General features: G+C 38.5%; 1 protein-coding gene across 1 annotated transcript; it reads left to right on the forward strand.

Annotated features, from left to right (window-relative positions):
- Nucleotides 1–826: 826 nt before the first annotated feature.
- LOC123949639 (olfactory receptor 1440-like) lies at nucleotides 827–1,771 on the forward strand. Its single transcript, XM_046017197.1, has one exon. The coding sequence runs from the start codon at nucleotides 827–829 to the stop codon at nucleotides 1,769–1,771; it is 945 nt and encodes a 314-aa protein (XP_045873153.1).
- Nucleotides 1,772–18,607: the final 16,836 nt, after the last annotated feature.

Below are 18,607 nucleotides of genomic sequence, written 5' to 3' on the forward strand. Positions count from 1 at the left end.
ACCAATTTATTACTGATTTCTAACTTAATCCCACTGTAGTCTGAGAATGTTATATATATGATCAACCCTTTATTTTTTTAATTTAATTTTATATTTTCAGTGTTCCAAGATTCATTGTTTATGCACCACACTTAGTGCTCTATGCAATACATGCCCTCCTTAACACCCACCACCAGGCTGACCTTTTAAAAGTTTTTCACAAACCAAAGTAGTGCTTCAAAACTATATTCCATAGATATTAACTAATGATACAACTTCACTCAATACTTACTATTTGCACGAGTGACACTGTACATAACTGAACTAATTTAACTTCGACTGAACCATATGAGGTAGGTTCTATTATCTTTGTCTTGTCAATTAAGTGAGTTAGGTAGAAAGATAAAGACAACATATTCAGAGTCCTAAAGCTCCCAGATAACAGAACCACATTCCAAAGATAGCTATGTGACATCTAAGGCCATGCTTTTAGTCACTAGGCTATACATAAGAGTTATAATCCCTATAATCATATCCTGAAACTTCTAAAGCATCTTTAAGAAGAGCTTTCCAAATGTTATTATACTTTCTTTTGTCCTTGTAAGAGCCTGGTGAGTTAATAGTGAAAAGCATAATTATCTTCTTTTACATGGGGGAATATCGATGCACGGGACCATTGTAACTATTTAGGGGCAACGTTAAGTAGACTTATTTATTCTAAAATGGCTCAATATTTCTCTTGGTTTTGTTTTTAGTGTGAGTAGAAGGTGATAATAGAAATTGGGATAACAGCTGACTTAAAGATCTTTTCTCTTCTTTGTCTACAGATCCTAGGATTAATAATGCAATGGCTGGGAGAAGGAACAGTACAGCAGTTATGACGTTCATTCTCTTGGGATTCTCTGAATTTCCCAAGCTCACCATTGTCCTTTTTTCAGTGTTCCTAGGGACCTACCTCATGACAGTGTGCTGGAACATGGCCCTCATCACACTCATCAGGGTGGACTCCCATCTGCATACACCTATGTACTTTTTCCTCAGTAACCTGTCCTTGCTGGACATCTGCTATGTTTCCACTATAGCACCCAAGATGCTCTCAGATTTCTTCAAGAAGCAGAAATCCATCTCCTTTGTGGGGTGCACTATGCAGTACTTCTTCTTCTCTAGCCTGGGTCTGACTGAGTGCTGTCTCCTGGCAGCCATGGCTTATGACCGATATGCTGCCATTTGTAATCCTCTACTCTACACCGCCATCATGTCACCCACCCTCTGTGTCCAGATGGTGGCAGGATCTTGTGTAACTGGATTCTTTGGCTCATTTATCCAACTGTGTGCCTTACTTCAGCTCCATTTCTGTGGGCCAGATGTCATCAATCATTTCTTCTGTGACCTTCCCCAACTGCTAAACCTATCATGCTCTGATACCTTTTTCTTTCAAATCATGACTTCTGTGCTCACAGTAATCTTCGGACTCACGTCTGTCTCAGTTATCATGATATCATATGGTTATATTGTTGCCACCATTCTGAAGATCACATCAGCCAAAGGCAGGTCCAAGGCCTTCAACACCTGTGCTTCTCACCTGACAGCAGTGACTCTATTCTTTGGCTCAGGTATCTTTGTTTATTTGTTTCCTAACTCTGGTGATTCCCTGAGTCAAAACAAGTTGGCATCAGTTTTATACACTGTTATAATTCCCATGCTAAATCCATTGATCTACAGCTTGAGGAACAAGGAAATCAAAGATGCCCTAAACAGATGGAAGAAGAGAATCTTTTTCTGTTGTTACTAATTATGAAATTTATTTTAGACAAACAATACAGGAAAACTGGCAACTAAAATGTTAACCCACAACTCTCCTAATTGTGGGATGAATTATAGTTGCTTTACTCTCCCAATATAAAACCATGATGGGCACAAAGACAGGAAAATGCATGAGAAGTAACTGGAACCTCAGCATCTCCATCCTTCATCAGCTATGACTTAGTACATGAATAGGCCAAACAATCCACAACTATTTTTATAGTTAGTTGTGGTGGTGTGACTCTTCACCTTCAATATTCCAGTCCTACCTAATGCGTACTACCTCAAGGATCAGAAATGCCAGTACTGGTCAAGGCTGCTGGGAGACCAGTACATGTCTTTATAGTATCTCATTTTTTAAAAAAGATTTTATTTATTTATTTATTTGACAGAGAGAAAGATCAAGTAGGCAGAGAGGAGGAAGGCAGAGAGAGTGGGGAGAAGCAGGCGCCCTGCTGAGCAGAGAGCCCAATGCAGGTCTCAGTCCCAGGACCCTGAGATCATGACCTGAGCCAAAGGCAGAGGCTTAACCCACTGAGCCACCCAGGTGCCCCTATAGCATCTCATTTTAGTTAGGGCAGGGATTACTATTAGTATTGATAGATCTCGATAAAAAGACTTTCCTATCTAACTAGGTTAGTTCTAGATTAAACTTATTTTTTTACTTCTGGAAATTATGAGTATATTTCTTCATTTGTGGATATGTCCAAAGCAAGAGTAACTACACCTGATCAAAGATTTGTTAACTTCAAACAAAAAGAAATTTGTTGTAATAGGAATGCTGAACATGTATGTCTGACATAGTTAAGGTTTAGTTAACTAGTTGGCTCATTAGAAATTCCTAGAAAATTCCTTGTCTGTTATCACTGTAGTCATCTATCTTCACTGTGTAACCAGAAAAGGGAACCAGAAATTGGCACTCTGCTGAGGAGTGATCTAGTACCAGATTTTGGCACCAACAAGAATGTCTTTATGTTACTTTTTTCATTTTTTTAAGTAGGACAAGTCCCCATCAGGAAGTTTTTTTTACCAATAATTAACAAATGGGAAGTAGTTGGTGAAATTAGATATAAGAAGCTGAACTTCTCCAGAGGGTTATGAAGGGGCGGCGGGGGGGGGGGGGGGTGGAGGGGGGTGGGAGGTTGAGGAACCAGGTGGTGGGTAATAGGGAGGGCACGTACTGCATGGAGCACTGGGTGTGATGCCAAAACAATGAACACTGTTATGCTGTAAATAAACAAATAAAAATAAAAAATAAAAAATAAAAAAAAAAGAAGCTGAACTTCTGGTGAATAAGGAAGTCTACATTTGACTGTTCCCCTCCTTGTTCCCTGTTCCATCCTTGGTTGGAATTGCTACAAGGCAGAGAAGTCCTGAAGATCTGAGGCTGGGTCAGAAAGCACACTCCTGTTGTTTATCCTCAGATTCTGATTCCCATAATCTTAGGCCATCACCAGGAGCAATGCCTCAATATGTAAAATTCAGAATCTCAGTTATGAAAAATATAATCTTCTGAAATGGGTCTTCACTCCAAAGGACCTGTTTCTAAGAACAACCTCCTTTTTACTCTTATCCTTAAATCACCTGTAACATATGCATGTATGGGACATGTATCTTTGTGTCGGAGCAGCAGAGGTCCAGAGATTAATTAGTCATACAGAGGCTCAGTGGTTAGACAGAATTCTGGACAGCACTGTGTGTTTCTTTTTCTATACCTAATGTGGTTAACTTAGCAAACTCAACACCCAAAGAACAAACAATCCAATCAAGAAATGGGCAGAGGACATGAACAGACATTTCTGCTGAAAAACATTTTTCTCTTGATATTTTTAAAGAAATGAGTATACTTTATGTGATGTTGTGCTAGGGGAAGATATCTGCATCTATTAATTCTATTATGCCATATCTCCTGGGTTTCTGGATTGCTGCAGGAATTTAGCACTATTATTGAGAATGGATGTATTCTGAGATAAGGAGTGGTAAATCCTGTGTCCTAAGAAATTACATGTTCTTTGCTGTGTTAGCAGAAGAAGGGGAGGTTTGATAGCTTCTAGGACTCTGGGTGTAGGCTAAATGCTCCTAACTCAGCACAGATTGCTGATTGTTTTGTTCATTACTATGCATCTTAATTATTTCATAACTCAAAATTGCAAAATAATGTTTATTTTATACTCATACCTGTGTCCTATTTTTCATAAGTACTGTACTAATTTATTTTTGGTGAATGAAAGTAGTTTTCTGAAAGTGAACATAAAAGTGGGCTTTGGAAAGTTACCTGGGCGGCTCAGTCAGTTAATCATGTGTTTCATGATTTCAGCTCAGATCATGATCTTAAGGTTTTGTGATCAAGCTCCATGTTAGGCTCTGTGCTCAGTAGGTAGTCTGCCTGAGATTCTGTCTCTCCTTTTCCCTCCACCCCTCTCCTTTCTCTCTCTCTCCCTCTCTCTCTCTCTCTCTCTCAAATAAGTAAATAAATAAAATCTTTTTAAAAACATTGGGGGGTTGGGAGGTAGGAAAAGAAAAAATGAAAGAAGATGGGATCGGGAGAGAGAAAAAAAACAGACTGAGGGTTGCTGGGGGGAGGGGGGCCAGGAGAGGGTGGTGGGATATGTACACTGGGGAATGTATGTGCTATGGTGAGTGCTTTGAAATGTGTAAACCTGGCGATTCACAGACCTGTACCCCTGGGGATAAAAATACATTGCATGTTTATAAAACAATTTAAAAATTAATTAAAAAATATTTTTAAAGTGGAATTTGCCCATTTTTTGACTGGGTTATTAGTTTTTTGAGTGTTGTGTTTGAGAAGTTCTTTATAGATCCATTTATCTATAATATCATTTGCAAATATCTTCTTCCATTCCATGGGTTGCCTCTTAGTTTTGTTGACTGTTTCCTTTGCTGCACAGTAGATTTTATCTTGAAGAATTCCCCGAAGTTCATTTTTGCTTTTGTTTCTCTTGCCTTGGAGACATGTCTTGAAATAATTTGCTGTGGCCAGTGTCGAGGTTACTGTTTATGTTTTCCTCTAGGATTTTGATGGATTCCTATCTCACATTGAGGTCTTTCATCCATTTTGAGTTTATCTTTGTGTATGGTGTAAGAGAATGGTCCAGTTTCATTCTTCTATATGTAGCTGCCCAATTTTCCCAGCACCACTTATTGAAGAGACTGTCTTTTTTTCCATTGGGATATTTTTTCCTGATTAGTTTACCATACAGTTGAGGGCCTATTTCTGGAGTCTTTATTCTGTTCCATTGGTCTACAGACAGTTCTCCAAAAAGACAAACAAAAGACTAACAGACTTTTGTCTGTTACACATGGAAAAAAAAATCTTTCAACATCACCAACTATATCACAAAATCAAAATCAAATTATATAAATAAAATAAAAATAAAAATAAAAATCACAATTATATACCACCTTACAGCAGTTAGAATGCCAAAAATTAACAAAACAGGAAGCAACAAATGTTGGCAAAGGGGAACCTTCCTACACTGTTTGTGGGAATGCAAGTTGGTACAGCCACTCTGGAAGACAGCATGGAGGTCCCTCAAGATGGTAAGAATAGAGCTACCCTATGACCCAGCAATTGCATTACTGGCTATTTACCCCAAGGATACTAGAGGTAGTGAAAATAATGCACCACAATGTTCATAGCAGACATGCCAACAATAATCAAACTGTGGAAGGAGCTGAGATGTCCTTCTAAAGAAGAATGAATAAAGAAGGTGTGGTCCATATATACAATGGAATATTATTCAGCCCTCAGAAAGGATAAATACCTATCATTTACATCAACATGGATGGAACTGGAGGGGATTATGCTAAGTGAAATAAGTAGAGAAAGACAATTACCATATGGCTTCACTCATATGTGGAACATAAGCAATAGCATGGAGGACCATAGAGGAAGGGAGGGAAATCCAAAGGGGGAGAAATCAGAGAGGGAGATGAACCATGAGAGACTATGACACCAAGAAACAATCTGGGGATTTCAGAGGGAAGAAGGTAAGGGGAAGGGGGTAATAATGTGATGGGTATTGAGGAGGGCACATGCTGTGATGAGCACTGGGTATATACTTAACTAAAGAATCACTGAACACTACATCAAAAACTAATTATGTACTACACAGTGGCTAATTGAACATAATAAAAAATAAATTTTAAGAAAAGGTAAGAAAAAGGGGGGGGAGTTTGGAAAATGTTCCTAAGTGGGTTGTTACACCCAAGCAAGAGCAGTTGCAGAAAAGTGAATGATTCACCTAACGTTCAGAAGTCATTAACCCTTTCTTCATCTGAGGGAACAACCACAATGAGTTCTTAATTCCCAAAATTTTAAAAGTGGTTCAGGCAGTGAACAACAAATTGGATGTTTCAAAAAACGAAGCATCAAATTGGAGAACTCTGCTGAGATCTTTCCTAACAATTCAAAGAGATGAATATGATGAAGAAGATGATGAGACACAAAGGAGTGCCTTAAAAGAGCCAGTATAGATCCTGGATATCAACCTTTTGTCTGTACTGTCATTTGCAAATATCTTCTCCCATTCCGTGGGATACCTCTTTGTTTTGTTGACTGTTTCCTTTGCTGTACAGAAGCTTTTGATCTTGATGAAGTCCCAAAAGTTCATTTTCACTTTTGTTTCCTTTGCCTTTGGAGACATATCTTGAAAGAAGTTGCTGTGGCTGATATCGAAGAGGTTACTACCTATGTTCTCCTCTAGTATTCTGATGGATTCCTGTCTCACATTGAGGTCTTTTATGCATTTTGAGTTTATCTTTGGGTACGGTGTAAGAGAATGGTCGAGTTTCATTCTTCTACATATCGCTGTCCAGTTTTCCCAGCACCATTTATTGAAGAGACTGTCTTTTTTTTTTTCCATTTTATTTATTTTTTCAGTGTAACAGTATTCATTCTTTTTGCACAACACCCAGTGCTCCATGCAAAACGTGCCCTCCCCATTACCCACCATCTGTTCCCCCAACCTCCCACCCCTGACCCTTCAAAACCCTCAGGTTGCCCCAACCTCCCACCCCTGACCCTTCAAAACCCTCAGGTTGTTTCTCAGAGTCCATAGTCTCTTATGGTTCGCCTCCCCTCCCCAGACTGTCTTTTTTCCATTGAATATTTTTTCCTGTTTTGTCAAAGATTATTTGACCATAGAGTTGAGGGTCCATATCTGGGCTCTCCACTCTGTTCCACTGGTCAGTGTGTCTGTTTTTATGCCAGTACCATGCTGTCTTGGTGATCACAGCTTTGTAGTAAAGCTTGAAATCGGGTAACGTGATGCCGCCAGTTTTGTTTTTGTTTTTCAACATTTCCTTAGCAATTCGGGATCTCTTCTGATTCCATACAAATTTTAGGACTATTTGCTCCAGCTCTTTGAAAAATACTGGTGGAATTTTGATCGGAATAGCATTAAAAGTATAGATTGCGCTAGGCAGTATAGACATTTTAACAATGTTTATTCTTCCAATCCAAGAGCATGGAATGGTCTTCCATCTTTTTGTGTCTTCTTCAATTTCTTTCATGAGTGTTCTGTAGTTCCACACACACAAAACAGATAATCATATCAAAAAATGGGCAGAAGATATGAACAGACACTTCTCCAATGAAGACATACAAATGGCTATCAGACACATGAAAAAAATGTTCATCATCACTAGCCATCAGGGAGATTCAAATCAAAACCACATTGAGATACCACCTGACACCAGTTAGAATGGCCAAAATTAGCAAGACAGGAAACAACGTGTGTTGGAGAGGATGTGGAGAAAGGGGAACCCTCTTACACTGTTGGTGGGAATGCAAGTTAGTGCAGCCACTTTGGAGAACAGTGTGGAGATTCCTCAAGAAATTAAGAATAGAGCTTCCCTATGATCCTGCAATTGCACTCCTGGGTATTTACCCCAAAGATACAGATGCAGTGAAAGAAGAGCCATCTGTACCCCAATGTTTATTGCAGCAATGGCCACGGTCGCCAAACTGTGGAAAGAACCAAGATGCCCTTCAACGGATGAATGGATAAGGAAGATGTGGTCCATATACACGATGGAGTATTATGCCTCCATCAGAAAAGATGAATACCCAACTTTTGTAGCAACATGGACGGGACTGGAAGAGATTATGCTAAGTGAAATAAGTCAAGCAGTATCATAAGAGACTATGGACTCTGAAAAACAACCAGAGGGTTTTGAAGGGGCGGGGGGGGGGGGTGGGAGGTTGAGGAACCAGGTGGTTGGTAATAGGGAGGGCACGTACTGCATGGAGCACTGGGTGTGGTGCAAAAACAATGAACACTGTTACGCTGAAAACAAACAAATAAGAACAACAACAAAAAAGAGCCAGTATAATGTAACAGGAGATTTGAAAGATAATCATTAAACAGATGGAGACAACAGGATTGTTGAATTTTAGGAAAAGATAATTCCCTTGATCTGAAGAAAGAATATTGAAAACTTGCATGTTTTAACCAAGGAATGTGTTTGTTAAAATTAATTCTAATCCAAATCTCAACAGAATTTGGTGGTGGGTGGAAAGTGGTAGAAAGACCTTTGTAAACTAATATTAATGTTCAATTTGAAGAATAAAGGAAATTAGAGGGGGAGACAAAACGTGAGAAACTGTGGACTCTGAGAAACAAACTGAGGGTTTTGGAGGGGAGGAGGGTGGGAAGTTGAGTGAGCCTGGGGGTGGGTATTATGGAGGGCACGTATTGCATGGAGCACTGAGTGTGGTGCATAAACAATGAATTCTGGAACACTGAAAAGAAGTTTTAAAAAATAAGTAAAAATTTAAAAAAAATAAAGTTTGACAATGAACAGAATACTTTGAAAAAAATACTCAAGTAGTGGCTTGTCCTCTAGATTTTCAGTTCATACAGTAATTTAAACTAAGATTGGAAACTATTACAATGGGAAAAATTTATTTCATAAAGGAAGGTTCTGTAAATTATTGATAAAAAGTATCCGATTTATAATCTGAGACTAGTTAAATATTTCAGAATATAAAAATAAATATTTATTTCATGGTACATAAAATATAGCTACCATGTGGACTGAGGAATATGAATGAAACACATTTAAGCTATGAGTAAATAATAGAAAAATAAGTGAATAAAATTGATAAATATGATGAAGAAAATACAAATGTGATTTGTCAAGCCTAAAATTAGAAGAAATCATAACGGAGAATAATTTGGCACTCTAAAGACTTTACCTTTTTCTTTAAATCAATGACACAAATGAAATTCAAAGACAAGCAGCCATGTAAGGGAAAATAAAGCAACAAATGATGATCTACAAAGGATTAACATTTTGATGGAAGCTACATCCATTCTACTGAAAAATAATGAGATTATTACAAACCCTATATGAGGCTGAATTACAAAAGAGAAAATGAGCCTACACAAATGTATGAAAAATAGCTCTAACTCCAAGTAATTAGGTTAATGCAGATTATAACAACTCAGTGTGTCACATTTCACATGGCAAATTCACAAAGGTGATCTAAAATAATTTAAAGTTATTGAATGGGGTTTAATTATTCTGTAAAATCCATAGTCAAATATTCCATTTTTTTAGGATGGGAGATCTCACCATAAAGCTAATTATTTTTCCTTTCTTTGGGGACAAGGAGGTGAAATTGATGATTGTGATTATTAGGTGAATTTTGCTGATACCACTGTACTCATTTTTCAGATGATCTGCTTCATCTCTCATAACAAAATGACTCTGTAATGTTTAAGAAGTCACTGTCAAGGCAAAAAAAAAAAAAAAAAAGCCAGGATAGTAGAAATAGAGACACCTCATTCCACACCATTGAGAATTTTTTCTTGCCTTCCAGGATAATAAAGATAATGTCTCTCTCTGGAGGAATGAATGGGTGGGCTGCCAGCAGCCCATTATAAGATTTGGGGGTATGTTAACATCTGTGTCCCTCAGCTGTTACACAGACCCACACCGTGTGTGCCTGATCTTCCCGTGTCTGCCGCTACATTGCCTCCACGGAACTTGAGACCCCAGAGGCTCTGTTGTAATCCTAATGCTCATGCTGTCTCCTCTCTGAATCCTTTTGCGCTTGTTGTCTTCTCATCAGCCAAAGCTGTTGAAGTGTGAAAAGCCAACCATCACCACACTGCTGCTTAAAAACTGTTCAACAGTTTGGCATAAGAGAAACACCAACCTATCAGAATGAAATGCATCACTAAGCTACATGTATGGCCATACCAGTGCACACTGATGAAATAAATACCAGCTCTGCTCGTATCGTACTACCAGTATGGCCATGCCATGTATATGAATGAAATTCCAGCCTCTATATCATTATTACTATCATAATACGAGATAGTGCTTCTAGAGCCTTTACCAAGATAGGGACTCTTTTGTGTGCTTACCTGTAATTAGTCTTTTAATCCTTACAATCTCTCAAGAGATGCTTTATTTTTTTTTTAAAGATTTTATTTATCTATTTGACAGACAGAGATCGCAATTAGGCAGAGAGGCAGACAGAGAGAGGGGGGAAGCAGCCTCCCTGCTAAGCAGAGAGCCTGATGAGGGGCTCAATCCCAGGACCCTGAGATCATGACCTGAGCTGAAAGCAGAGGCTTTAACCCATTGAGCCACCCAGGTGCCCCTATGTACTCATTTTTAACATGGAAAGAAAAAACTGGAGCAAAAGGGTTAAGTAATTGTCCCAACGTTTAATAGTTCACAAGTGGTATAGTTAAGGTTGAAACTTGGGGAATATTACTGGAATTAACCATTTACTACAGTGGGAATTTCATTTTTGTGCCATTTTATATGGTGGCAGGATGATATTTACCAGTGTACTTTTTACCTTTTGTACTTCATTGAATTCCTTTGCTTAATTCTTGAGAGCCTTTCCTTAAGCTGGAAAGCCAGACTCTACTCACTCACATTAAGGAAAATGTTGCCACAATAGGACAATGAATAAATGTTGAAATTCTCATTTTTTTTAACTGAAAAGCTTTGGTTCAAGAATTAGACCAAAAAGATTCAGAAGGTTACAAACTTAATAAAACCAAGTAAAGATCTTCCTCACTGGTAAACAGAGGAAGCCAAGAGTTGAGTGTGAATTCAGAAAGTTTGGATGTGTTAATTTGGGTCCTTGTGTCCTGCTCCCTGATTATTTTGGGTTAAACTTAGGGTCCAGAGAGGTAAAGAAGCTTTTTGAAGATTCCAAAGAAGAAAACACTCATGGCTGCTCCTTGACTTGAATATGAGCAAGCAACACAGGTCCTAGAGTTTGCCTAATTACCACATAAATATAAGGCAGCAGCCTAAACCATGAAGAGCCGGGAGTTGGGGGTGGGGGGTGGAGCTCAACCTGAGAAAAGCCTCAACAAAGTCATCCTGAGTTTTCCACAGCTGCAGAGAAGCATGTGAGAGGGTCATGAAGTTTCCCCATGCACCCCAGCATGGGGTAGAAAGGGTTGACGGGCCAAAAGAGCCAGATGGTTAGGAGGAAAGTGCAGAATATGTGGATTAATGACCATTGATCATTAGGACTATATACAGCTCAGTTCATGGCTGGGGACAGGGCTGCAACTGGTTAAATGCCAATGGTGAAAAGAAGATACTAAAAGCCATGTGGAAAAACTGCATGTTGAGGTAGACAATGCAGGTCTGAAACCTGAAAGCCCTCTCTCCAATAGCTTACAGAACTTCACTAGCCCTGGAGCTTAGAAATAACCCCAGGATATAAAAGAAAGAGAACGTCTTAACTAATAGATTTATAGATACTCAGTAACTGGGGAGAAAATCATGAGATGAGTAACTTTGTTTGGAAGTATTTACAAATAAAAGTGAATGCATTGAGTTTCTGTCATTGGATGGAATAGAGCTGCAAAATAGAAATTATATTAAAAAGCAATAAAGAAGATGCATTTTTGCACACTTCAGTTTGTGGCATGAAAATAGCGTATTCTACATTAAGTTGACAGAAATGGATCATAACCTAATGGTCTGCTGTTTCTCCTAAAGCTAAATTCTGAGTTCAGAGCTTATCCATAGACTATGATCACAAAACATAAAGGAAAAAAAAGAAAGAACTGGTCACTTTTCTTAAAATTATGAACTATATGTCCTAAATTACTTAGACTGGGGGCTGCCCTTGGAGTGGTTGCCATGTGGAAGGAAGAGAAATGAAAGAGTGAAGGACAGAGGGGGAGGGGGAGATAAATAATATGGTGGATAGGTTGAGGGGAGGGAGAGAGAAACTATTTTCCAGTGGAGAAAAGGTCCCAGATATATTAACATCTTGGAAGCAAGGGAGAAAGGAAGAGAAGAGCCAAACTTATGTAGTAAACTTTTAGTGAGGGATCTATCCACCATACCCTAGGACTTTATTGAAAGACCCTCCAAAACTCGTTGTCCATGACTTATTAATACTGTAGATACAACTCTGCTGCCGCAGCCACCGGTATGTTCCAATGACTCATCTTTCTCATCTCAATTCCTCTTTACATAAGCTGACGAGAGATTCAACCAAAGCATACCGTGGCCTCCCACATTCCAGAAATGAGTCAAAGACTCCCTCTAACTCTAAAGACTCCCTCCAGTCTCCAAGGGAAGTGTCAGTTACAGACCCCAATAGGAGAAGTATCAACTGGAAAGAATTATCAGTTACAGGCTACAAAGGGGGTGGGGGGGGGGTTAGTTGTATCTCCTACAAGAAATTGACTCCCTTTGCAACTCAGCCAATAAGAAGCCATCATCACACCAAATTCTTGCTTCTCTTCAATGGACTTTTCAAAACTACTCCTCCCAACTTCCTTCCTCTTCTCCAAAAAATAACACTCCTCTCCTTTGTTGGACTTTGTCTGTGGTTTTGCCATAGCTTGCATACCCCAAAATGCAATTTTTTCACTAGAATAAACCCATTTTTGCTGTTAGAACAACTGACAGTTTCATTACAGGCCCTTAGAGTCTCTGTTTAGTACAATACTTTAAGTATACACCCCCTAACAAGAGCATTCATGATCACTTCGTCCAACCCAGCAGCACTGAACAGCACTTCTCCTTGGTGAGTAAGGTGCAAAGTTCCCACAGAGCCTTAAGTGATGAATAGGGGAGAGAGAAAGCATTGAGCTACTCTAGAGATTCAACAATATTAGTAGTAGTAGTTTCTTGGTAGCAGGATTAAGGGTAATTTTTTTCTTTTTACACTGTATTCTTCTATCTTCCTGTGTATTTGTTTTCAATTAAATTCAAAAGAATCAAGAGCAGAGAAAAGCCAAGGGTGGGAGGGAGGGAGGGTGGGTAGAGTGAATATGGTAAAACATGTACCTGACTTCCCATCTACCTTCCAACAGTGGGTATTCCAGCTTTTTTAGGATGTTCAGATCCTTTTGGCCATTCAAAAGTTACTGATAACATCTGGACATCTCTTATAAATCACCGAAGAGGGGGTGTCTGGGTGGCTCAGTCATTAAGCATCTGCCTTTGGCTCAGGTCATGATCCCGGGGTCCTGGGATTGAGCCCCGCATGGGGCTCCTTGGTCAGCTGGAAGCCTACTTCTCTCTCTCCCACTCCCCCTGCTGTGTTCCCTCTCTCAATGTCTCTCTCTGTGTCAAATAAATAACTAAAAGCTTTTTTAAAAATCACCAAAGAGATTTATATTTGGAATTTATGACAACAACCTCTGACATAAAGGTGGATGAAGAAATACCTGCCAACCATGTGACTCAGGGAAGACAAAGGCTCATTCCATGAGGGGACATGCCTTGTGGTTGCGGTGATAGAAGCACCCTCTTGCTCAGATCATTTTCTCTGCTCTTACCATGGTGGAAGAGGATTGTTCCCCTGCAGAATGAATGGATGATGGAAAAAGGGAGACAGTGACTTGGGTATAGTCACGGACAGATGAAAGTAGGACTTGACAGCTCGCCTTGGAAAACAAATGACAGAAAGTGAATCACCTGTAGAGCCAAGCTCCAGTTGGACTGCAGGGGAATAGTTTAACCCGTGGAGGGGAGGATGGCAATTCTTTATTTGAAATACACATGAGTAATGTGAGGATGAACACTAGTGCTGATTAACTTAGGAGCTGAGCCACAATAAGCCTGAGAGCCTCCATCATCAGAGAAAAATAAGGGCAAAGGCATCTACTAAAAAGGGATAATATGCTGCACTCTAAAACTACACAATCAAAGACTCCACATGTGATTTCCAGCAGCACCTGGTTCTGCAGTTCTCCTTGATGCTCCTTCTGTTGCTACAGGTTTTGGGGGTGGGGGGGACCACAAATCTGCACACTCCATAAGCACAGGTCACTGTCCTTTATTTTCCATGGCTATGACACTTGGATCTTTCTTTTGGGGTTAAGAACTCATACCATCCCAGATGATACATGAAAGATGGAAGTTCAGAGACAGCAGTACCCTTTTCAAAAAATTTTAAATTATTTTTTCTATTATGTTCAGTTAGCCAACCTATAGTACATCATAAGGTTTTGTTGTAGTGTTCAATGATTCATTAGTCATGTATAACACCCAGTGCTCATTCCAACATGTGTCCTCCCTAATATCCATCACCTGGTTACCCCATGCCCCTATTCCCCTCCCTTCTGTAACCCTCAGTTTGTTTCCCAGAGTCGAGAGTCTTTCATGGTTTGTCTCCCTCTCTGATTTCTTCCCATTCAAAAATTATAGTCAGAAAAACAAACAAACAAAAAACACAAAAATTATGGTCGGCATGCCAATAAACAGCCAGGGGTGTGAGGGATCTTTTTTTGGGTGATGGAAATATTCTATAATTGGATTGTGGTGATGATGGCACAACTCTATAAATCCACTAAAAATCACGGTACACTTAAAATGGGTCAATTTTATAGTATGTAAATTATGTTACTATAAAACTCTTGAAAACAAAAATAATGTGAGAAAAAGAAAAAAACATGTCTTCAAGCAATACCTGGCCAAAAGAACATGAATATGTCCTATTATGCTCTGAACCACAGAAAAGAGCTTAGTATAAAATTCTTCAATCGTCAAACCTAATTGATACTCACTCATCTTTTCACTTACATCAACATTTAGTGGGCACCTATTAGTGGGTTGAGTGCTGAGAGAGATTAATACCATACAGATCCTTCCCTAGGAACCTCACAGTCTAGCAGGGGATATGATGTAAGTAAAAATAAATAGTTTTAAATGCAATGTGATAAAATGTAAAATTGAAAGTATATGTAAAATCAGTAACAGGTTTTGAATCTTGTCTATAATGTTCAAGGTAGAGACAGATCATTATAACCAAATGGGCTGATAACCCTTAAATATATGATAGAGGATTTACCACACATTGTTGGAAAATCTTTCAATTAAATGGCAAGATACTTAAGAAAAAAATTAGGTCTTCAACTATAAATTAAATTCTGGATTGTTCAAGTAAAGAAAATGTTAAGCCAAGAAAAAGTCAGTGAAAAATAGGCAAATACTAACCTGGATTCTGAACAGGGAAGAACTTCACTTAAAATCAATAGATGAATTAGAGCATTAAGATTCACTGTGAAAACATGAGATTTTTTTTAATGTTAGGAGATTTTAAATAAAATCAAATACATATGAAAAGCTAGGAAAACGCCTTTGCAGCAATGGCATAATGCTCCTTTCTAGAAGTTTATTTTACAGAAATGATCTGAAGTTCAGAAATTATCTGAAATTTCAGACATCTATTTAGAATGATTTTTCGCAGCAAAAACTTAGTTTCCACTTAAAATCCGACAGAGGGGAATTGCTTAAGGTAGAATATTACATAAGCACCAATACTTAAGTTTATGATTGTGTTTATGAGTCATTTAAATATGCATTGTAACATTTGAGTGAAACACATACATTATAATATTCAGTTACTCAGTTATAATAGAAAAGACTGAAAATATCAACCTGTAACGAAAGATTTTAGATTAAGATGATGTATCAAATGCATTCTCGTTCTAGTGCTTCTTTGGTCTAAAGAAGTGTTCTGAACTTGAAGGTTCCATAGAGTGAAAATGGAATCAACAGGGGATCTCTTCTGTTTTTCTAAGAGAACAATTACCCTGGACAGGTTAATTAGCTATCCTGTCTCCACCTTGAATCCTAAGGAGGCATTTAAATGAACCCCAGGTGGAAGTACCTCTCTTACCACTGCTGCACAGGAGAGGAAATTTCCTTTAAAAGAGGCTTAAAAGATGGTGTTCAAAGGCGTTCCCTGGAATCTGGGGCAAGAGTCTGGACCTGCAGGGGGCCACAGGTGCTGCTAGACTGCCCAGACCATAACCAACCAGCAGTAGTCCAACTTCTGCAGACACATCTAGGTGAGGTCTGTGGTTGGAGGCAGCAAGGGCAGTGTGGGGCAGCGTGCTGATGTTGATGTTCTGGGATACCGCTCCAGATCTGGGAACCTCTTTCCTCCATGTAGCTGTATTTTCCTACATCTTCCTGTTTGTAGGCTGTCTTCTCTGTTTCTCAGACTTGCTCGGAGCTCATGTCCTTTCTCCTGGGAAGTAAAATGTTTCCCCTCAATGGAAAGTTTTAACAGAAACAAAAAGAAGCAGTGACGTGAATATTTTGCATTTAGGAATTTGGTGGTGTATTGAGAGTTTGGTGTGATTTCTTTTAATACCTCATACTCTCTAGCAATGCTTTGAAAAGATTGTGTTTTTCAAGACTGTATTAAGTAATAATTAATTCATTTACTATAATTGAAACAATGTTTTAGTTTCTATTTGCTTTCACAGTATGATCAAGAGCAAGAGATTTGGGAGTTTAGCAGACCTGCTCCAAATTCTCAGCACTGCCATTCATCAGCAGCTTGACCTTGAACAATTAATTTTCTTAGCCTCCCTATGCCTCAGTTTCCCCATATATATATTAAGAAAAACAATGCCCGTAGGATTGCATTAGATTAAGAAATGTATGTGAATTTTTGAGAACTGTGCCTCACGCAAACTAAGCAATCAGTAAACAGAAATGATTTAACTTGAAACAGGTAAACTAACACCACAATGAATTAATATAATTCTAACTCAAAGAAAGATTGTTGACATTTTAATGTCCCTACGTTATTCTTATCCTGGTATAGTACATTCTTAATTTGTTATTAGGAACATTGAAAATAGCTGTGCATTCCTACTTTCCAAGATCCTGTAGAATGTCTGGAAATAATTGACATGAGAAGTGACTTCCTACATTCTTAACTGTTCTTTTAGTTCTTACCTGTTTAGAACTCCTGCTTGGTATTTTAGTTGGAAAATTCAGTCAAATTTCTAATTTGACAATGTTAGCTACTCCTCTCCATGTACTTAACATTCTTAGGAAACCAATCACTTTGTGACCAATTACCATTTCTTAAGATACCTACTTGGCAACCTCAACTTTCCTGTGTCTCAACGAACCATTTACACATTATCTCTAATGTCTTGTAATTGTTTGGAAAAGGAAAAAGAATTAAGGAAAATGACTGTGCTTTGATAACATTTGTTTATACTCTGAGATAAAATCTTTAAGAAATAAATTTTTAAAAGTAATTTTAATTATGACTGACAGGAATGAGAACCCACAGCCTTGATTTTAAATGATAATAACATATAATAACATATAATAACTCTTCCCATGAGTATTAACTACTTAATTAATTAATCAATTTTTATGTTCAGTTAGCCAGCATATAGTACATAATTAGTTTTTGATGCCATGTTCAACGATTCATTAGTTGTGTATAACACCCGGTGCTCATCACAACATGTGCCCTCCTTAATACCCATCACCTGGTTACCACATCCCCCTCACCCCTCTCCCTTCTGTAACCCTTAGTTTGTTTCTCAGAGTCCAGAGTCTCTTATGGTTTGTCTCCCTCTCTGATTTCTTCTTGTTCAGTTCCCCTGTGGTCCTCTGCACAATTCCTATCACACTATAAACCCTAATTAAAAAATGAAATGGCTTAGTCAATTAAAATTTACCCAACTTTTGTATCAACATTAACAGAACTGAAGGAGATTATGCTGAGTGAAATAAGTCAAGAAGAGAGAGTCAGTTATCATATAGTTTCACTTACTTGTGGAGCATAAGGAATAACATGGAGGACATTAGGAGAAGGAAAGGAAAAGTGAATTGGGGGAAATCAGAGGGGGAGATGAACCATGAGAGACTGTGGACTCTGAGAAACAAACTGAGGGTTTTGGAGGGGAGGGAGGTGGAGGGTTGGGTGACCCTGGTAGGGTACATATTGCACGGAGTACATATTGCATGGAGCCTTGGGTACATATTGCATATTGCATGGAGCCTTGGGTGTGGTGCATAAGCAATGACTCTTGGAACACTGAAAAAACAAAATTAAATTTTAAAAAAATTTAGTCTACAAAGATACCAAGCACTTAATTTGCTTGATTTGTTTTTCCTCAGTAGTCAGTTATCTTAAGTTTTTAGAAAAATGCCTTCACAGTTCCAAATTGTTTTTGTCCACCCTATTCAGCCTTTGGAAAATGCTGGCAAATTTTTATTACAAGCATTTGATTCTATGTAGGTTTTTAGAACGCGTCTTCTTTTTTTTTAATTCAATTAGTCAACATATAGTACATCATTAGTTTTTGATGTAGTGTTCAATGGTTCTTTAGTTGCCTATAACACCCAGTGCTCATCACATCACATGCCTTCCTTAATGCCCATCACCCAGTTACCCCATCCCCCCTTTTCTGAAACCCTTGGTTTGTTTTCTGGAGTAAAAAGTCTCTCATGGATTGTTTCCCTCTCTGATTTCTTTCCATTTAGTTTTTCCTTCCCTTATTGTCCTCTGCACTATTCCTATATTCCACATATG

Source organism: Meles meles, chromosome 8, assembly GCF_922984935.1.
Source record: "Meles meles chromosome 8, mMelMel3.1 paternal haplotype, whole genome shotgun sequence".
Lineage (NCBI taxonomy): Eukaryota > Metazoa > Chordata > Mammalia > Carnivora > Mustelidae > Meles > Meles meles.

What these genes read in the sequence shown, in the direction of transcription:
- LOC123949639 (XM_046017197.1), top strand. Translation starts at nt 827, where the DNA reads ATGGCTGGGAGAAGGAACAGTACAGCAGTTATGACGTTCATTCTCTTG.